Source organism: Symphalangus syndactylus, chromosome 12 (genome assembly GCF_028878055.3).
Source record: "Symphalangus syndactylus isolate Jambi chromosome 12, NHGRI_mSymSyn1-v2.1_pri, whole genome shotgun sequence".
Taxonomy (NCBI): domain Eukaryota; kingdom Metazoa; phylum Chordata; class Mammalia; order Primates; family Hylobatidae; genus Symphalangus; species Symphalangus syndactylus.
Window position 1 is genome coordinate 85232335 of NC_072441.2, and position 21505 is coordinate 85253839.

The 21505-nt window shown below is 51.4% G+C and overlaps 2 protein-coding genes across 6 annotated transcripts in view; one reads left to right on the plus strand and one right to left on the minus strand.

Moving 5' to 3' along the window:
• PRCC (proline rich mitotic checkpoint control factor) overlaps nucleotides 1-3364 on the plus strand; it is a 36432-nt gene extending 33068 nt beyond the window's left edge. Inside the window, exon 7 of the mRNA XM_063624874.1 lies at nucleotides 2922-3364. Coding sequence (XP_063480944.1) covers nucleotides 2922-3008 — 87 coding nt within the window. The 3' untranslated portion in view covers nucleotides 3009-3364. The remainder of the gene's footprint in view (nucleotides 1-2921) is intronic.
• Nucleotides 3365-8804: 5440 nt separating this feature from the next.
• Nucleotides 8805-19472, minus strand: SH2D2A (SH2 domain containing 2A). 5 transcript variants are annotated; one of them, XM_063626923.1, is made up of 9 exons: nucleotides 19297-19472; nucleotides 18631-18719; nucleotides 17659-17843; nucleotides 16827-16916; nucleotides 16470-16638; nucleotides 12235-12381; nucleotides 11777-12064; nucleotides 9736-9906; nucleotides 8805-9134 (listed from the first exon to the last, which is right to left on the minus strand). In XM_063626923.1, exons 1-8 carry the CDS (start codon nucleotides 19328-19330, stop codon nucleotides 9739-9741), a joined length of 1170 nt encoding a protein of 389 aa, XP_063482993.1. In that variant the 5' UTR covers nucleotides 19331-19472; the 3' UTR covers nucleotides 8805-9134; nucleotides 9736-9738. The 5 variants fall into 5 exon arrangements, with proteins under 5 accessions (XP_063482993.1, XP_063482995.1, XP_063482991.1 ...); XM_063626925.1 differs by having other exon boundaries at nucleotides 18631-18688; nucleotides 19297-19471; XM_063626921.1 differs by having other exon boundaries at nucleotides 16827-16946; nucleotides 19297-19471.
• Nucleotides 19473-21505: the final 2033 nt, after the last annotated feature.

Consider the following 21505-nt stretch of genomic DNA (forward strand, 5'->3'; position numbering starts at 1 on the left):
GGGGATACATCCTTCAGAATTATCCTGCTCTACTTCAGTCTCAATGCAGATAAGATTCAGGTGCAGGTGCTTGGAATAAAACTCTTTTAAGTGAAAATCCAGATATCCAAAACATAATGTAAGAGGAGAGTGAAATGGTTTATCATAGGGTTCTTTTAAATAACAAGTTTCTCTAGTAATTTAAAAAACTTAAAAAAAATGTTGATTCACCAACTTGGCCAAACATCCACCTGATGAAGAGGTTGGTTTTATATTCTTCACTTCTGTGGCAGGGAACATCAACACAAATAATTCAGAATTAGAGGTAATCCAAAAATGTCTTTTGAAACTGGAATATGTCTTGGTATTTATTTAATATGACTGGGCAGCTTTCAAATACAGTTGACCCTTGACCAACACAGAGGCTTAGGGATGCCATCACCCTAAACAGTAAAAAATCTGTGTATAACTTTTTTTTTTTTCCTTTTTGGAGACAGGGTCTTACTCTGTCACCCAGGCTGGAGTGCGGTGGTACAATCACAGCTTACTGCAGCTGCCGTCTCCTGGGCGCAAATGATCCTCCTACCTCAGTCTCCTAAGTAGCTGGGACCACAGGTGTGTGCCATCACACCCAGCTAATTTAACAATTTTTTTTGTAGAGATAGGATCTTCCTGTGTAGCCCAGGCTATGTGTATAATTTTCGATTCCCCTAACAGCTAACTACTAATTGCTTACTGTTGACCAGAATCCTTACTGATAACACATATTTTGTATTTTGCAAAATGTGCTGGGTTGTCACACCTGCTGGCATAGCTGCAGCGATAACAACAACTTCACAAATTTCCTTTTTTTTTGAGACGGAGTCTCGCTCTGTTGCCAGGCTGGAGTGCAGTGGCGCAATTCCTTTTCTTTTTTCACAGTGATCCTTATGCTAGATTCATTTATCTTGAAGTGGCAGGCAACTGCAGCTGCAGACCCTAGTCTATGGAACGTACCAAACAAGTCACCTTTTTCTTGTAATGTCATGACTTTTCTCTGCTGCTTGGGAGCACTTCAGCATGACTAGCAGCACTTCGTATGGGTTCCATGGTGTTAAGATTTATGGGCTGGGTACGGTGACTCACGCCTGTAATCCCAGCATTTTTGGAGGCTGAGGCGGGCGGATCACGAGGTCAGGAATTTGAGACCAGCCTGACCAACATGGTGAAACCCCGTCTCTACTAAAAATACAAAAAATTAGCCGGGTGTGGTGCCTGTAATTCCATCTACTCAGGAGGCTGAGGCAGGAGCATCGCTTGAACCCGGGAGGCGGAGGTTGCAGTGAGCTGAGATCGCGCCACTGCACTCCAGCCTGGGCGAGACTCCATCTCAAAAAAAAAAAAAAAAAAAAAAAGATTTATGATATTGTACGCAATGAAAAACACACAAGAACTGAGATAGCACATTTTACTGTGATATGCAACATACTAGAGAGACAAGCAGCTCCCGTGGAAATGATTAGCATTACGTGGTGTTTTAAGCAGGTACAATACTTGAGCTCACTGCAATAGCAATAAGAGGTGGCTGTGAAATGATGACACTAGTACAGTGTGTACTACAGTGAATTTTATGCAGTTAGGATTTAATGCTTCATCTTTATATTTGTTTATGTTTCTCTTGACTACAAATGGCACCATGTATGATCTGTATTTGTGTGTGTACATTTTGATAAATTTTAACTTTCTATAGATTTGTGTATATTTTATGGTAGTAATGATAAAAATAGACTAGTACCTACATATATTTTATGCATTCACAACATACCTTTTTCTTAATTTTTTTAGTATTTCTAAGTTACACAGTTTGTTTGTGTTTTCAAGTTGTCACGAATTTCCAAAAAAAGTTCTAATATATTAAATATTTATTAGAAAAAGATCCATGTATGAGTGGACCTGTGCTGCTCAAACTCGTGTTAAGGGTCGACTGTATTTAGTCATTAAATATCTTTTTAAGACTTACTGAACTAAATGGTGTCAAAGATGCAGACATGAATAAGACCCTTTCCTGGCCTCTTTCCTGGGAAGTGTACATTCTGGTTGGTGATTTCATGGCAAATCTTGCTTTCATTGTTTTTGTCATATTTTCACCTTCCTTTCAGGAACTCCTTTGTACTCTTTCCCTGTCTTGTGGTTTGTAGGGAAAGGATTTGAGAGTAGGATATTATTTAAACTCAATCTCTTAACCCCCACCCCAAATTCCAAAGGAGATGAGCAGGCATCAGATAACTTTTGAGGGGTCTTGAGAATCCCCTTTCTAGGATGGTACTTCTACATTCCAGAATGTGCTATAGAGCCAGGAGTTGTTGAGATCAGAAGAAAGAAGTCATTCTTGTACCTCTCAGTTTTTCACAGCTCAGTCATTACTTTAAAATCCTTTGAATTTCTAAGGTACCACACACTGTATTCAACACAACTGCAAAACTGTATCTCCAGGCTAAGCAGTTGTTTGTTGGTGTTCTGTTTTGACGGGTCCAAGCCTTTGAAACTGTCCTCTCCTACTCTGCCGGTTGGGTGTCTAAGAGAGCTGATTTTCTTCCTGTCTAAGAGAGCTGATTTTCTTCCTGTCTAAGAGAGCTGATTTTCTTCCTTTTAGATGCTAAATTCTAGTTTTCATTTGCCCATTTCCTATTTCAGCTTTTGAGTTTGAATTCTACTAGAGGAAGCACCAGGATTCTTGAGTCATTATTCTGCTTAAACCTTGATAACTGTCCAAAGAAATGATTTTTCTTTGCTTTCTTGGGACCTTCCCCTTTTACTTCGATAAGTCTTTCAAGGGTTTTGCAGTTCCCCCATAATCGTGTTGATAGGAGAAAGATTTTAAATTGGGAAGCTCACAGAGGCAAGAGGACAGTGTTTCCCAGAATTCCAATTTGACCCTCCCCTACCCTTCTTCCTTGCCACAGGCCAAGGAGCGGGAGCTGGAACTGAAGAACACCTGGTCAGAGAACAAGCTCAGCCGCCGTCAGACCCAAGCCAAATATGGATTCTAGGGCTCTGGAACTGATTGCTCCCAGGATCTCCTGCCAGCCCAGCTGGCCTGGCCCCCAGCTTCACCTCTGGGACCCCAGCTGCTCTAAGCCCAGGATCTCTTTCCCCAAGGACCCAGCCCTCGCCTCTGCGAGAATGAACATATTTGATAGATTTTTCTTAACAAATTAGAAAATTCAGCTCCTTTCTGTCCTGGAGCTAGCAAAGACTTGTGTGATGCCTCCGAAGGGGCTCTGAGTTCTGGGATGGGAGTTTTGCTCTCTGTCAGGTGTGATGAAATGTTGAACCCTCCCCACCACCACTTTTTTTTTTTTTAAACCAGGGATGTCTGTTGAAATAAAACATTCAGTCTGACAAACGTTGCCTGCCCTGTCCCTGGATTTGTGTTTACCTTGTGTAAAGCACCTTCCAAATGATCTTGAGCTGCCTGATTGCTTTGCTATTTTTCCTTTCTATCCACCATCTAGCTGGGTTTGTGGCCATTGAAAACCTTAGAAATGGTATGCACAACTTTATATGAGGCGGGATGATTTTCAGAGAGGCCTGTGATCCCAAATATGTATTGCTAATCTCAGGTACCTCTGGAGACTGGGTGAAGTCAGGAGGTTTTTTCTGTAGCACAAAACAGTGTCAGTCATAAAAATCCTATCCAGCAGGAGGTAAAGTGGCAAAATCCCTGTCCCTAAAGATGATTCAGATTGACACTGGTAGTCATTGGTCTGGATCAGTTTGGAAGCTTCATATTGAACTTGGGCGATAGAGAGATACCCTTGGAGACTTCCAGAGCCCTAGCCTTTGTTGAAGAAAGGAGGTACAGGGTCTGTAGACTCCAATTATCTGTAAGGCACTGTGATGCCCAGAAGTGGCAAGATAGATGGGATGATTCCAAAAACAATTTGCAAATCATACTGCAAACCACCACTGAAAAATACGGCTAAGGGTACCAGGATTCCAGTAGGGCTTAGCTGCTGTGGTTTCCTGCAGGAAAGTAGCGTTGAGGAAACTGCTGCAAGAGAGCATTGGATGTCAGGTGGAAGAGCTGTTGACCAGAAATAGATGCTTGAGTGTACTGTTGCAGGAAAACACTGGGAAGAATTAGTGTTTGGCAGTCCTGGTGACAGAGAGGGGAGGCTAAGGCCATAGGGGCATTTGAGGTATGTGGTGGGGACCTGGGGATGGGAAGGAAGAGGCAGAAGTTAGGAACCTCACCAAGCTTCTGGTTTTGTGTGCTGGGGTAAGTTTAGGAGTCTGTTTCTCATTAAGTACAGAGAGGGTTTCATCACTTACAGGAAAAGCACCCGCTTATCTGAAATCTGACCTACTTTGGGCTGGAGCCAGACCGGGCTCCTGCATCCCACAGGGACACTCAGGCTGTAGTTGTCCAGATCCGTGCATCCAGCCAAGACTTCAGCAAGGAGCTTCAACCCTACCATGCTCCCAGTGCTCACAGAGGCAGTGGGGGTCAGGGCTGAGATCTGCCCCTCTGGGGCATCACAGGTGGTGAGGTGTGCTCAGCAGGGCCTAAAATCTTAGGTTCCAATGAGTCCAGTGCTTCCTTTCTTATATCCAGTATGCTACAGATGCAGCCCGGCCCATATGAGTCGCCACACTCCTGGGATTCAGTAATTCAATTTCTCATTTTAGGGGCTGCGTCATGTTGTAGCTGGAAGTGCTCTGGGCTGGGAGGCAGAAGATGGTGAGAGGGAGACTCCCAGATCTTCTGGAAATGGACAGAATTGGGCTAGATATCCCTAAGGGTCCTCTTGCCTCCCACTTCCTTCAGTTCACTCAAGAGTCTTAAGCCACATTTTTTTTAAAGCCACTTTTTAGTCCTACCAAAGATGGCATTTTATTTGGTGGTTGGAATTTCCTGGTCACTGAGACATAATCAACAATTAGAAAACGGATAGACTTTATTTGGGAGGGCTTCCTGGAGGTGGTAGCCTCAAGTTCTGATGAACAGAAGACAGAGACAGGAATGAGGGAGAAATAAGAGTGATAACTTGGTTAAAATTAGCATGGCAGCAACAGCCAAGGGGCAGAAGGAGAAAGGTGTGAAGGCCTTGGTCAGAAATGGATCCAATTAGCCCTGGAAGATGTTGGTGGGGCCAGGGCAAAGCTGGATGTGCAGTGTCACATTGAGCAGAACAGTGGAGCTGGAGAAGCTGAGGTCTGCGAGGATCAGACTTAGAACCCTCACACAGATGATGCGGTTGTCGTAATGAGGGTGTTTCAGTGCCTCTGCAACGCTGCTGGCCCCTTCGGAGGGGCCCAGCCACATCTCCACTCCAGCTGGGGTGCTGAGCTCGCTGTCCAAGAAGCCCCAATGTATGGAGGAGTGGTTAAAGTTCAGTGGGGCCTGGGGGAAGTGGCAAGGATGCTGGAACACTCTGGGCTGCGTGCTCCTGTCTGCCCCTTTTTACCCCTTTCCCTCTAGGTTCAGCTTTCTCTTTCTTTTTTCTTTTTTTTTTTTTGAGATGGAGTCTCGCTCTGTCGCCCAGGCTGGAGTGCAGTGGTGCGATCTCGGCTTACTGCAACCTCCGCCTTCTGGGTTCAAGCGATTCTCCTGGGTAGCTGGGATCACAGGTGCCCGCCACCATGCTCGGCTAATTTTTTTGTATTTTTAGTTTCACCACATTGGCCAGGCTGGTCTCGAATTCCTGACCTCAGGTGACCCACCTGCCTCGGCCTCCCAAAGTGTTGGGATTATAGGCATGAGCCACCGTGCCCAGCGCGACTGGCCTAAGTTCAGCTTTCTTTCAAGTGAGGACTCAGTGATGACCAGCCCCGCCCCTCCCTGAGTGGGTTCATGGGATGTGATGTTACTCTTCAGTCCCCCTGAGAAGCCCCTGAGCCAGAGTTACAGATCACCTTACTGAGACTGTGCTGCATTAGTTGAGGGGGCAGATAGGATGAAAGGGGCAGCTCAGGGGAGGCTGGAGCAGGAAAGAGCCATCAGGGTAAGGTGTGGAGCTGAAGGGGCAGGGGCTGGAGGACAAAGCTGGACCCTGTAGTGGGAGCAATGCTCTCTGCTCACAGCAAGGTCTTCCATGTGCTGTGACAGGGTGAGAGGCTGCCCTTTCACAGATCTAAGAGTGGGCTCAGCCAGAGAGGCTCTGCCTGGAGGAGGCAGGAGGAGGGATGGAATGACCACGGGAAGACTGTCGGTGAGAAATGCCCCCCGCCTCCTGGCATGTGGAGTCTCACTCAGCATAATCGCCCCAGTTCCCTTTTCCTGTACAAGTTACTCAACTTCTCCCTCCTGAGGTCTCACCGCAGCCCCAGGCCTCACCTTGGAGTAAAGTCAGCAGGATTGTGCAGGGGTGCCCCTCGTGAGGGGGAGGGAGGTTCTACCACCTTGGTCTTCAGGGCTGGGCCTGCAGCTGTGGCCCTCAGCAAGACTGGGACCTTATCCTTTAGCCTAGGAGGGGCCCCGGGGTATTAAGAGGAACACTGGGTTGGGATGACAAGATCTGGTCCCTGGGCCTGACTGCCTTTGGCTCCCTGTCACCTCCCCTCTCTAGACCTCAGTTTCCTCTTTAGTTGAGCCAAACACTCTGTCATCAAGGGTCTCTAAAGTCCCTTCTAGCCCCAGCAGTATTGCTTTTCAAAGCCCTTCACTTGCACGGTCTCATTTATGTGCAATGAGACCCTGTGTGCAAATGAGGCATTATCTCCATGCATAAGGAATGGAGGGAGGAGTGGCACAGAAAAAGGGTTCCCCTGCTGAAGGTTGCACAACTAGTTAGCACAGGGCCACAACAGACCCAGGGCTCTTGATGCCATAGCTTTATCTGAGCTCCACCACCCCTTTGGTGTGTCCACCCCATGCTCTGTGGAGCCGCAGAAGGAAGAAGAGGGTCCCTAGGTCCTGCTCTGCCCCTGGCTTTGCTCCTGCCCCTGTTCTGCTCTAGGCTTTCTCCTCCAGAAACACCAAGTGGGTCACTAGGCACTTCTGGTCCCCTCCCGACACCTGCCCATTCTGTTATACCCCAAAGTCTGGGGAAATCTATTTTCTGACTTTCTGATTTCTGTCTCTTGCTGTACAATAAATATGCCACTCTTTTCTGCCTCCTCCCCTGCCCCAAGGAATCAGCCACGAGGTAACTGACTCCCTGCGTCTAATCTGAGACCTTTCTGGCACTTTGAGCCTCCTCTCTGATTTCAGCAAAGCCATCTATCTGCTCCTCCCTCCCTGCCCCTTTGCCTCCCTCCCTACCTCTCCTCTTGCTCAGGAGGACATTTAGATCTGAGGTCTAAACAAAGGGAAGTGGAACTCCAACTCTGTTGACTCAGCAACCATATTTCTCCTTAAGCTGATTAGCACTGGAGTAGAAAGGAGGGGAATTGGCCAGTCACTGGAGCTGGCGCCTGGGCCAGGCTGGGGGTGGTGTGGTGGTGGCAGTGCCCAGGCCTCGGGACTGTGGCTTAAGGAAAGGGTCTGCAAGGTTCCTGTGCCTCAGTAGATACAGGGGCCCTGACTGGCGCTGATTGCCTGGACTAGACTCTTGTAGGAATGAGTGTGAAAAGAACAGGCTGCACAGATGGGACCACAGGAGTCCCCAGGCCTGGGCAGCTCTGGAGGGGCTGTCTCTGCTCTGAGCCCTGAGGATGATCCAGGGGCAGACACAGCCCTGCCTTAGAAAGCCCCCTGTCTGGCTGGGCATGTTGGCTCACGCCTGTAATCTCAGCACTTGGGGAGGCTGTGACAGGAATATAGCTTGAGGCCAGGGGTTTGAGACCAGCTCTGGCAACATAGTGAGACCCTGTCTCTATGATTTTTTTTTCCCCCAAGATGGAGTCTTGCTCTGTCACCCAGGCTGGAGTACAGTGGTGCGATCTTGGCTCCCTGCAACCTCCGCCTCCCGTGTTCCCACAATTCTCCTGCCTCAGCCTCCCGAGTAGCTGGGATTACAGGCATGTGCCACCACACCCGGCTGACTTTTGTATTTTTAGTAGAGATGGATGGGGCTTCACCAAATTGGCCAGGCTGTTCTCGAACTCCTGACCTCAGGTGATCTGCCCACCTCGGCCTCCCAAAGTGCTGGGATTGCAGGCGTGAGCTACCACGCCCAGCCAAAAAAAAAAATTTTTTTTTTTAATTAGCGCTGGGCTTGGTGGTGGGCACCTGTAGTCCCAGCAACTTGGGAGGCTAAGGCTGCAGTGAGCTATGATCGTGCCACTATACTCCAGCCTGGGCAAAGGGCGAGACCCTGTCTAAAAAAAAAAAAAAGAAAGTCCCCAGTCTGAGACAAAAGTAAGACCCAGGGCATATGCCAGAGCCCCAGAGTGTAGAGCTTTGCACGGGAACAGGAGGCTGGCTCTGAATTGAGTCTGGGCAGAGAAAGGGGAAGCAAGAGGGATAGGGGAGAGAATGGGGTCCTGATTGAGGCAAAGGGCCTAAGCCCACGAGGCTAGGAAGATGAGAGGCCTGGAGCCAGTTCCAAGGGGATTCCTGTCCTCTAAGGGGCTCACACACACATCTTCCTCCTCCCCAGTCCTGTACTTGGCAGGGGGGTTGCAGAGGAGGTGAAGGGGCTGTCCCTCAACTGCGCACCTCTATGCCCCTCTTTCTTTATGCCTCAGGTGGTGCAGCCACCCCTATGTCCCTGGCTGTCTGCTCAACCCATCCCAGCCAGAGAAGGAATACTTTGCAGAGGTCTGTGTCCCTGGCCTTGGTGTCTGTCAATCCTCAAGCCCCTCCACCCTCACTGCAGTGGCAGTTCAACTCCTTGTCTTCCACAGTATGAGAGAGAGAAAGTCAGAGACAGAAACAGAAGGAGCCTGGAGGACTTGAATCCCTGTAGGGGAAGGCAGTTGGTGATGATTTATTAGCCAGACAAGAATCAACAAACAAGTTCTAACATCTGTTCTCACCAAACCATTCCTCAGACAACAGCAGCATTGGACCACGGCCCAGACTCAAAAGGCTCAGAGGGCCAAGGAAATTAGACTCCAAGAGGAGAAACCAGGACAGTGGGAGCTAACAGGGCCCTCCTTGCACACTTCTTTGCTGTCTTAGATCACCAAGGACTGAGCCATTGGATTCTTGGGATCTCTTAGGAGGGAGCAGGCTCCGCATTTGCTTCTCTGACCTCCAGGCTTCTTTGTTGGGGGTCAGGCCAGACCTGTCAGGGGGACAGAGTTAAGCCAGGATCCACAGGAGGGGACCCAGCAAGCACCCAGGCCTCCATGCAGTAGAACTCTGGAAAGTGGCCAGATTTCCTGTTTGAGGAAATCTCTGATGTTTCCTATGGACTTGAGTTTGTGGATGTGTGGTAAGGAACAGAGCACTAAACAGGGAATCAGGAAGCCTGGTTCTAGTCCTTGACCTTGGCCAAGTCACTGTCCCTCTCAGGCTATGTTTTCTTTTCCGCATAGTGAGGGAGTTGAATTTGATCAGTAAGGACAAATATAATGCTGCTCATCCTCCCGCTCTTACCCGTGGCAGACATCACTAATCAATCATGTGCTTTTTTTCTGCTGAGTTCAGATATGACCTTAACATCCTCTCCAATGCAGCACTCTAGGCAGCCACGACCAATGGATTGGAGTTGGCATGCAAGATGACACCTCTTTGCCATCCTTGCAATAGATGATGGCTGAGCTCCTTTCCAGCTTTGAACACCTATGTTTTATTCCATCCACATTTCCCGAGAAGGGTGCCAAGTGTGTGTGAAGGTCTCTGGACCTGATGCTCCAAGTTATCCTCACCAAGCTCAGACTTACCACCTACTGAGGAGGCCCAAGGGGGAGCCATGCCTGTCCTCTGTCCTGAAGCACCTGTCTAGAAAGATTGTGGGGGAGGGTGTGTCTCCAGGCGGGTGGGGGCTGGTGGGGCAGGGGAGGGCCTTGCCCAATCACAGAGTTCTCAGAATGCAGCTGGGAGCCACCTGTATTCTGCAGAGAGAAGGACAGTTCTAGGTTACACCCTCTACCCTCTGCCTCCTAGGTGTACTTGCAGTCTCAAGACATCTGATCTGAACAGACTTTGGCTTCCAGAGAGGGTATCTAAACTCCTCTCATCCATTAATTCAACAAACATCTCCTGAGCACCTGCTCTGTGCCAGGCACTGGGCTGGGTGCTTTGGAAACAGATGGGTAAGTCCCAGCCCCTCCCTTCAGGGAACTCACACTCTAAACTAGGGAAGAGACAGAGAGAAGGAGATGGGAGGAGATGGATGTCTCAGATGATCAGTGGCATGGCAGGTGTGCGTAAGGCACAGGGAGTGGCCTCTGTGGCTTCTGAGAAGGGAAAGCTGGTCTTGAAGGATGATTAGAAAGTTGCCAGGCAGCGGGAGGATGAGGTTGCAGGAAGTTGCTATAGGCAGAGATACTGGCGGGTGCAAACCCCAGGGGGGCTTGAAACCTCTTGGTGAGTTTAGAGAAATGTGAATCATTCTAGGAGAATGGGAGCGGCTGGTGGTGAGGCTAAGGAGGTGAGACCCCCCACCCCGACCCAAGTCTAGAGTGCATCATGGGCCAGGCAGCTGCTTCAGCAAAGACCATTCTGGCTTCTTTGGTGCAGAGTGGATCAGAAGTGGCAAGAATGGTGGTTAGGAAACCAGTTAAGAAGCTCTTGGGAGCCAGGCGAGGTGGCTCGAGCCTGTAATCTCAGCTGAGGTGGGAGGATCACTTGTGCCTAGGAGTTCAAGTTTGCAGTGAGCTATGATTATGCCACTGCACTCCAGCCTGGGTGACAAAGCCAGACCCCAATGATGGGGGCTGGAGCTGGGGGAAGGAAAAATATACTTAGGAAGAGATCCAGCAGGAATGAGTGGCTTATTGGGGGAGTGAAGAGGGAGCAGTGCTGAGGGAGCCCTGGGATTCTGGCTTGGCTAGCTGGGTAGCTGGAGAGTTAGCAATCAGGACAGTGAACATGGGACTGAGCTGTTTGGAGGGCAAGGGTGAGAGCAGTGTTGGCCGTGTTGGGTTTGAGGGGCTGAGGGATGCTGGGGGTAACTGACCAGAAGCTTGGAGAAAAGTTTGGACGGAGATATGGACAGGCGACGTTAGCTCTAGGACAGCAGACGTTGGCAGGGGTGTGGGTGAGTGCGAGCAGGCTCAGGCTGAGCAGGGAGCCTGGGGCACCAGCAGGGAGGGAGGATGGGGAAGGGTCTGAGGATGGAGGCTGGGGAAGGGCTTTGGGAGGGCTGCAGAGGCCGAGGGAGAGGGTGGGATGGCAGCTGGGGCTAACCCATGGCATGAGGTACTGACTTGAAGGGTAGGCAAGAAGACTTAGGGCTGGGGAGAAGGAAGAGGGAGACAGGCAGTACACAGAAGCAGGCTGGAAGAGTAGAGTCCCCCTCCCCTGAGCTCACTGAGATGACATAAGGGAACCCAAGTGCTCTTTTTCTCCAGGACAGCAGGGCCGTGAAGGCCAAGGGAGAGAGCCAGAGAGGCATGGGGTGGGGTCAGCCCCAGGTGCGTCTGAAGAGGGCCTGCAGGACAAGATGGACGCAGATCAAAAAAGCCTCGATGCGGGAGGTGGAGGGGGACCCTGCTTGGGGGCCTCTGTTTTCTCTGTGAGGTAGGAGGGCATGGGGGCTTGACAAAGATGAGGTCTGAGTGACTCTGGGGAGAAGAGGGGGCAGTCTCTGGGCCTGGAGAAGGGAGGCTGGCGCCTGGATCATTCTGTCCTTCCCACGTCACCTCACACCTCTGCCCCTTACCCTGCCCCAGGCATCCACTCTGAACACCTTCTTCACCTTCCCCCATCTACCTACAGGGAGACCTTCTTGCACCCACCTTTCCCTGCATACCCATTTACCTGGCCTCCTGGGACAGGCCTGGACTGGCTCTTCCGTAGGACAGGGTGCCCAAGGGTGGCGGGTAGGCCCTCATCTTCCACTTCCACATAGATGTTGTTGGGGGCTTCCCCAGGGCTGCCCCGGCCCATGGCATAGAAAGCTATGGGTTCATCAGGCTCGTTGTAGATAGGATTGGAGGGCTTGGGGGGTGGGGCCGGGCGGCGGTGTGGAACAGGGCTTGTGTAGACTTCTGGGGGCAGCTGAGGTTTGGCGCGGATGGGAGGCTTGGGCCTGAGCAGCTGGGAGGGCTGGGAGAGAAGGGGAGGCCAGGGAGGAGTGGGGTGAGGGAGGCAGTGTTAAAGCCCGAGCCTAACTCCCAGCCTGAGCCTCTGCCCCCGCTAGGCCCCTCCTCCTCCCCGCTGCCTGCACCCCCTCGCAGGCCTGTCCTCCCACTCCCTCAGCCCCTCCAGCCCAATACCTCCTTCTCCCCAGCCCCCTCTTTCTGCATCAGGACTGGGGCTTGCCGCTGTTTGACGATTGGGCTGTACTGGGGGTTTGGGTCCTGGCTTTTGCTTCCAAAATTTGATTCTTCGGTCCTCAGGGAAAGTCCTGCAGGCTCAGGAGTCTGCTGGGAAAGAAGGATGTCTGAGGGACTCGGTGGAGCGTTGGGGAGGGGGAGGTGATCAGGAGGACAAAATAATCCAGTCTAAGTGGAGGATGGGGGAAGGGAGAGGGGCACAGAAATTTGGCCTGGGCTGGGTTCTCTGGATGAGGAAGAGGGGGTGGTGACGGCAAGGAGACCCAGGGTTGGATGGAGGCAGTGGTAAGCTCTGGTCACAGGCCATATCTAGCATTAAAGTTTTTCTTTTTTGAGATAGAGTCTCGCTCTGTTGCCCAGGCTGAAGTGTAGTGGTGCAGTCTCAGCTCACTGCAGCCTTGACCTCCTGGGCTCAAGCTGTCCTCTTGCCTCAGCCTCCCAAGTAGCTGGGACTACAGGCACGTGCCACCACACCAGCTAATTGTGTTTTCATTTCTTGTAGAGATGAGGTCTCACTATGTTGCCCAGGCTTGGTCTTGAACTCTTGGGCTCAAGTGATCCTCCCACCTCAGCCTTCCTGCGTCTTAGGATTACAGGCGTGAGCCACCACACTTGGCTGCATTAAACTTAATTTCATCTGGAACACAGGGCCAGGCCAGATTCCATTTGTGCCTGTGGTTGTGAAAATGCAACATGGCTTTACACGTCTTTAGCTGAAAAATTATTGGCATGGGGACCAATCTCCACGACAGCTGTGCTTGTGTTTATTTCTGTACTGCTAGTTAATTTATGGCGATATAAGCTAAATTTTTTTTTTTTTTGAGACCAAGTCTCATTCTGTCATCCAGGCTGGAGTGCAGTGGCGCAGTCTCGGCTCACTGCAACCTCCTCCTCCTGAGTTCAAGACATTCTCCTGCCTCAGCCTCCCAAGTAGCTGGGATTACAGGCCCCCACCACCACATCCCAGCTAATGTTTGTATTTTTTAGTAGAGACGGGGTTTTGCCATGTTGGCCAGTCTGGTCTCGAAATCCTGACCTCAGGTGATCCGCCACTTTGGCCTCCCAAAGTGCTGGGATTACAGGTGTGAACCACTGCGCCCGGCCATAAGCTAAAATTTTTAAGGGCAGAGACCACCTCAGGAGAGAGGAGCCCCATGTGGGATGGTTCCATCTCACAGAGGGTCTGCTTTTAGCTCCGTGTTAGCCCTTGGTCCATGAATGCTGTCCCCATGCCTGCTGCCACTGTAGGCTAAGGTCACAGGGCTTTTCCCGTGCTCCTGCAATCCACCAAGTGCACGTCTCTATCGGGAGGTGTACTGCAGGTGTACTGTGGAAACCAAAGAATTCTTTTTCCTGCCCTAACCCCCTCCTCTCTCAGCATCTCCTTCCTGAATAAAAAGTAGCACCTCCACCCTGCTGCCGAAACAGCACCTTAGGAGTCAGCCTAGATGCCTCCACCTCCTTCCTCTTGACATGAAATCAAACACAAGTCCTGCTCCTTCCACTGTCTAAATATCGTTCACATCTGAGTACTTTTCTCCATTCACATGGCCAGCACCCTAGTTCAGGCCTCCTGACTCCTCCCCCTGCATCGTCTTGCCCTTCCAACCCACTCTCCAGTCTTCGAGCAGAGCAATCTTACAGAAACTCCCCTAGCAATCCTTGGGTGGCTGCCCATTGCCCCAGGATAAGTCAGACTCCTGAGAGCTTGAGTGACAAGACTCTGTGTGATCTCAGACTTCTACAGCTCTGCCTTCAGCCTTCTCAGGTCAGGCTGGCTCCTCCTCACCCCCAGACTTCCCTACGCCCTGTGAATCTCAGGTCTCTGCCTGTTCCTCACAGAAAAGGCAGTGACCACAGGCACTGTCCCCACTTGTTTTAACTGACCCAAATCAAGTTCTGTGAAACTCTTCTTGTCTAGGGCACCAATGACCTCCTCTCTGTCAAACCCAGTGTCAATTCCACCCTCTGCCCTCACCCGCCTTCACTCACTTTCTTCGCTTGGCTTCCAGAGCATCACACTCTTCTGGCTTTTCTCCTCTTTCTGAGCGCTCTGTTCAGTTTTCTTTGTCGGTTCCCCCTCATTTCTGCAAACTCTAAATGCTGGAGACTTGGACTTCATTTCCTTCCCACCTACACTGACTTCTGAGTGAGATTTCTCCCCTCCTAAAGGTTTTAGAGTCCATCTAAGTGCTGGTGACTCTCAATATTTGTCTGCAGTCCATCCCTTTGTCCCAGTCCCCAGACTCTGAATTCCAGCTGCCTACTTGACATCTCCATGCTGAACTGCACGTGTAGAAAACAGAACTCCTGATCACCCGCCCGCTGCCTGGATGTGTTCCTCCTAGAACTTTTCTCATCTCAGTCAATGACAAGTCCATCTTTTCACACTCCTCAACCAATCCCACAAAAACCCAGCAGCTCCACCTTCTAAGGAGACCCAGCCTTCACCCTCCTCATGCCTCCTGGAGGCACCCACCTCTGCTACCCTGACCCAGGCTGCCATCATTTCATGTGAAATATTGCCCCTCCCGAAACTTGCCAGGCCATGTCACCCCTCAGCTTGTAACTCTCCAGTGCCACCTCGTCTCGCTCAGAATAAAACTTCAAATGCATACAAGAGTCTACAGGGCCCCCCTCCCTCACCCCTCTGATCTCATCTCCTATCTCTCTATCCCTCAGTCACCGGATCCACCCATGCTAGCTTCCTCTCTGCTCCCATCATTCCTCAGACACACCAAGTCTCCTCCTGTCTCAGGTCCTTTGCACCTGCTGTGCCTGCTGCCAACAATGCTTTTCCTCTAGTTATCTGCATGGATCTTCTCCTATTTCATACAGGTCTCTATTCAGATGTCCGCTTACCCGAGTGGCCTTTCCTGACACCCTGTGTAGAACAGCCCCAACCCTGTCACTCTTCAACAATATTTCACATGAAATGATGGCAGCCTGGGCCAGTGTAGCAGAGGCAGGTGCCTCCAGGAGGCATGAGGAGGGTGGAGGCTGGGTCTGCTTAGAAGGTGGAGCTGGTGGAGCTGTTTGATTTTCTTGTCAGTGTGTACTCATCATTACTAGACAGACTCTGTCTTCTTTGCTTGTTATCCATATTACTCACTCGTCTGTCTCCTCCTTCTAGAATGGAAACTCTTGAAGGCGGAGATATTCAGGTCATTTATGTTCACTCCTGTTTTTCCAGTGCCCAGAAGGTTGCGTGGCACACAACACGGCCAGAACTTGTGCACCGTTCAAGTGGTGGTCCCTCAGCACTGCCTGAACTTGTGCACCGCTGCCTGCTAGGCTAAATGGTACCCTGTATTTCTTCTTGAATCACACTCTCCACACTGGATTTCTATTACTTGTCCATTTTTGCTGCTGGAAAGTAGGCTTTGTGAGTTTGAGACCCATCTGTCTGTCTTGTTCACGGGTCTGTTCTCAGGGCATGCCAGCAGTTGGTAGGCCCTAAGTACTCCGTAAATATCTCTTGCATTAAAAAACAAATGACTAGGCTGGGCGCAGTGTCTCACGCCTGTAATCCCAGCTACTCAGGGGTCCCATTCAGGAGACCCCCGCATCCTCCCCTGGCCTCACCCTGGAAGGGCAGCCTGCAGGGGCTGCTACTGCAGCAACAGGGATGGGAAAGTAAGTAGTTGGACTTCCCGATTTCAGAAGTCAAAGCTGAAAATACCAGGTGGAAAATACCAGCATTCGAGGCCTTAGGGACAGGAGGATAATGGGGCCTAGAGGGGGGAAGCTGACTCAGGAGGCTGAGGCAGGAGAATCACTTGAAGCCGGGAGGTGGAGTTTGCAGGGAGAGAAGATTGCGCCACTGCACTCCAGCCTGCGCGACAGAGCGAGACTCTGTCTAAGATAGAGCAAAACAAAATAAAAAACAAAACCCCAAATCACTCTGTGTGCCCCTGCTCTCTCCTTGCCCCTCTGACTCCGTGTGGCTGGGCTGGTCTCTTAAGGACGCCCCCACCCCGCCAACCCAGCACTCATATTTCTCGAAGGGCCTGCCACCCTCCCACGAAGATGAAGATGCCTGGGTAAGGGAGGCATGCCCGAGTGGTGTTTCGGGATGAGAAAGTGCCTGGTGCGGTGTCCTGCGCCTGGGCTCTGAGCGGGAGGGTCGCTGGCCCGAGACCCTGGGCTCTCTGGTCAGAGTCTGGGGCGCGTACCTGGCGGGCGAGGGGCTCGGTGAGCGTCTCCCCGTAGGGGCTGAGCGGGTGCGCCGTGTAGTGCCGCAGCAGGTCCTGCAGCCGCGCGTGGGCGCTGTCCTCGCCCAGCACCACGTGGCGCCCGTCCCCGAGCTGGGCCAGCAGGAAGTGGCGGCAGCAAGTCCGGCTCCTGGAGGGCGCCGTTAGGGATCAGACTATCTCCCGCTCCTCGGCCAGGGTCACCAGCGCGAGGCGTGATCCCCACCTTCAGCAGCCCGGGGAATGAGCTAAGAGCCCGGCTCCTAACGGGATCACACCCAAGCCCCGCCCCTCCCGAGTCCCGCCTTCTGTCGCCCGCCGCGGGGCCTCGCCCCTCACCTGTAAGTCAGCACGAAGGTCACCGCGCTCTCGCTGAACCGCACCAAGTAGCATCCCTGAGGCTTGGGCTCCAGCAGCCTCTCTGCCTCCCTGTGGGTGACGGTGACAGGGGGCCGAACCCTGCTCTGACACTTCCAGCCTTGCCTCTGTCTCCCCAGCACTCACGAGGAGCCTCTACCCCCAAGCAAGCATGCTGGAGCGGCTAGAGAAAGGCTAGGGTTGAGATAGGGAGAGAGAGCCTGTGGGCGCTGCTCTCCCGCTGCAGGGACTAGGCGTGGACAGGGGCCAGGGGTCCCATTCAGGAGACCCCCGCATCCTCCCCTGGCCTCATCCTGGAAGGGCAGCCTGCAGGGGCTGCTACCGCAGCAACAGGGATGGGAAAGTAGTTGGACTTCCAGATTTCAGAAGTCAAAGTTGAACTGAGGAGGTGAACAAAGAGATAGGAAGAAATGAGGCTGAGAAATGGAGGAGGGAGGATCTGCAAGGGTGGAAGAAGAGAGTGCTGGGAGATAAAGATGGAGTAAGCCTGGAGGAAGACAGAGATGGAAAATACCAGCATTCGAGGCCTTAGGGACAGGAGGATAATGGGGCCTAGAGAGGGGAAGCTGAGGTACACAGAGGGCTGGACTGGAGCCTCTCCAATGATCTCCCCTGGAGAGATGCCTCAGTGAAAGGCTTGGAAAACTCTGGGAGTGGGGACCTGGAGTGGGCGCCTCCATCTACTCCAGACTGGTACAAGTGGGAGCCTTCATCTATTCTTGGCAGGTGGCAGGACCCAGACCCAGGATTTGCCCTGCCCCTGTCTGGGCCAATTTCCTCCTCCATGACTCACCTCCGGGTGATGAAGCCATGGAACCAGGCAGGGGATGCCCCGTGCTGCAGGAGCCAGTGGGCCTGGGTCTTCTGGAACCAAGCCCGGGTCTCCGCCTGCAGGGACAGGCTTCCTTCTCCAGGCACCTCCTCTGCTCTCTCAGCATTCCCTGGGTTGGAGGCAGCCTCCGGAGCCTGGGGAGATGCCTGAAACAGGGAAGAGTTCAAGGAGGGGGAAGCAGCATAATGAGTGGGCCTTCTCCTGACTTTGATCCACCTGCCACCTTCTTTTCCGCATACCCAGCCTCTCCTGTCTATTTTAGGGTACAATGGCCCAGAAAGTCCTTCCTAAAGTCTAACTTAAATCCCTTTTTCAGCTCCAGCTGTTCTGGCTTCCAGAGACTCTCCTTCCTTTGCCCTCTGGGTCCTGAGGGCTTTTAATCCAGCAGCAGTGAGCTGTCACACTGTGCTCTAGGAGGGGCGGGAAAGGCAGCACAGCCTTCCAGATGGACAGAGTCATTCCCTGGCCTGGAGGATGAAGAAACATGATGCGAGAAGTCACCCTAGAGGCCAGAATGAGGGAGGGCTTACTTCATAATATGAGGGACTGGCCTAGTTCACAGGGAAAATTATTGACTGGGCAGAAGAGAAGGACTGAGACAGGAATGTGGAATGCACTGGGCAAATGAAGGTCACTGACACAGAGTGCAGATGCCTGCTTCTGGGACTCAATGCGCTGCACCCTGGTCACCTGTGGACTCAGCCTGAACTTCCCAAGGGCCTAGGAGCAGCAAGGGAGTAAGTGGGCAACTCAGCACATGAAGGAGGTACTCCTCATTTTCGTTCTCTCCCTCTGTGCCCCAGCCCGTTGGCATACCCGGATCATTCCTGCCTTCTCTTGGAGTGGCCTTTGTCCATCTGCAAGTCCTTCCCCAAGGGTGAGTGGGAGAGATGAGGGAGCTGCACCATGCTGCCGCCCCAGGTTTCCACTCACCGCAGTGTAGCCCATGTTCCAGCAGCTCCTGCGGGTCGTGTCTGTGATCTGGAAGGTGCTGAAGGTTGGGATGGGGGCTTCGTGACTCCCTGTGAGCAGAAAGAGGGCTGCCGGGGTTTCTCAGAGAGGACCTATGTCTGTCTCTGCCTCCCATCCCTTCCAGGCTCAGGGGACCTGGAGGGCTAGGACAGTCTTAATAACAGGAAAAATGCAGAAGTGCAGCAGGGGAGTTTCTCAGGCATGAGGATAAGTAGCCAAGGCGGCATGGGGGGCTAATACTGCCAGAGGAGGTTGTGAGGGACACCAGGTGCCTAGAAGGAGAGGCTGGGAGTCAGGCTGGCCTTTGGATGGTCAAGGAGGCAGATCACTTCAGGGCAGGCCCTTCTTCTGGTCCGGGATCTTCTGCTTCCTCCTCCCTTCATCCTCCTGCTCCCTCCTCTCTCCTCTCTGAGAAGCCCTCAACAAACCCTGTCACCTTTATCCTCAGGGATGAGTGGGCATGGAGCCCGTGGCAGGGTTGTGGTCGCCCTGCCAGTCAGCCCTACCAGCTCTGGCTTAGAGTGGGGCCCCTCATCCCTGAAGTGGGAGCTCAAGCCCAGGAGGGAGGGCAGGGGGATGGGGGTCTTTGTGCCCCCTCTCACCCATATCCTCCAACTTTACACTTACCTTGGGGACATATCTGGGCCAGGGGGAACTCCATGGGGGCAGCCTCACAAGGGATCCCAGAGCAGGGTGTGTGTATATGGTCCGGAAAGGTGTGCACAGTCAGCAACTCATCATCTCTCCTCTCACCCTGGCCCCGGGGGCAGGAAATGTCACCTTACCCACAGCCTTAGTTCTGGCAGAGGACTCACGTCATGGAAAGCCTTAAGAGGATTGTCCCACCCCCGGAAGCCACGCAGCTGTAGATAGCGGTGGTATAGTGGTGGGGGGATCTGTGTCACTCTGTGTTTAGGTGTTAGGAAGCCCTTACTGCTGCCTGACCTTCATCCCTCCAGATTCTTTCTCTGCTCCCTCACCCCAAACTAGAACTTCCCTTTCTCTCTCTCTGTCTCTCATCTCTCTTGGCTTCTATTTCTTTCTCTCTGGAAAATCTCCCACTCTGCCTCTTGGCCTGTTCTGAGCAGTGGGAATGGGGATGTCACCCTCAAGAATAAGCCACACAAGGTGCTTATGGATCATGCTTTGAGGAGACATGAGGAAGGGAGGGGGCAGGGCTGCAACAGGAAGGATGTGGGTCAGACTTCTGGAAGGACTTTTTGAGGACATGTGAAAACTATGAGTCTGGGCATGGTGGCTCATGCCTGTAATCCCAGTACTTTGGGAGGCTCAGGCGAGAGAATTGCTTGAGCCCAGGAGTTCATGATCAGCCCTGGGCAACATAGTGAGAGCCCATCTCTATTTTTTAAAAAATAATAATAATAAAAAAGAAATCTCTGAGACAAGGGGTTAGAGAGGAGGGGGCCTGGCTTCCATCATTCAGCAGATAATGGAGCTGAGTTAGGGCAAAACCAGGCAATCCTGGAGGAAGGAAAGAGAATTCCTCCAGCTAAGCAGGTCATCATTAGTATCAACACTATCAGCAGTTGTCATTAATAACATCAGTGTTGACATCTTTTTTATTTTTATTTTTTGAGACAGAGTCTAGCTTTGTCGCCCAGGCTGGACTGCAGTGGCACAATCTCAGCTCACTGCAACTTCCGCCTCCCAGGTTCAAGGGATTCTTGTGCCTCAGCCTCCCGAGTAGCTGGGATTACAGGCTTGCGCCACCACACCTGGCTAATTTTTGTATTTTTAGTAGAGATGGGGTTTCACCATGTTGGCCAGGCTGGTCTTGAACTCCTGGCCTCAAGTGATCCACCCACCTCGGCCTCCCAGAGTGTTGGGATTACAGGCATGAGCCACAGCACTGGCCAGTGCTGATGTCTTAAACTTTCAATGTGCTTAGGCTTCCCACCATACCAAAGGACCAATCCCATTTCTCTCTGAATTGATCTTCACAAACTAAGAAGGGGACAGGAACATTATCCCCATTTACCAGAAGCTCAGAGGAGTGCCTTGGCCAGGGTCTTTCAGTGTCTGAGAAGTTGGTGTGAGTGCTGGGACTAGAAGCTAGACTTCCTTTCACTAATTTCACTGTGATTTAGGCCAAAGGTTCATGACTATGTGCTATGCACTGTTCTCGGTACTGAGAACCCAGAGAGGAAAAAAAAAACTGTTTCAAGATGTCAGGTGGGGGAGATGGACTTGCCAAGACTTACTGTTTTTTAAAAAATTATGTACTTTTTACTTTTAAAAACATGCTCTAAATTTTTAATAATTTTAGGGGTACAGTTGGGTTTTGGTTACATGGATAAGTTATCTAGTGGTGATTTCTGAGATTTTAATGCACCTGGCACCCAAGCAGCATACGCTGTCCCCAATATGTAACCTTTTATTCCTCACCCAACCTTCCCCGCAAGTCCCCAAATTCTCTTATATCACTCTCATGCCTTTGTGTCCTCATAGCTTAGCTCCCACTTATAAGTGAGAACATACAATATTTGATTTTCCATTCCTGAGTTACTCCACTTAGAATAATGGCCTCCAGCTCCAACAAAGTTGCAGCAAAAGACATTATTTCGTTCCTTTTTTGGCTGAGTGGTATTCCGTGATGCAGATATACCACATTTTCTTTATCCACTCATTGGTTGATGGGCACTTAGATTGGTTTCATATCTTTGCAATTGCAAATTGTGCTGCTATAAACATGCGTGTGCATGTGTCTTTTTTATAGAATGACTTCTTTTCCTTTGAATAGACACCCAGTAGTGGGATTGCTGGAAATAATGGTATTTCTACTTTTGGTTTTTTAAGGAATCTCCATACTGTTTTT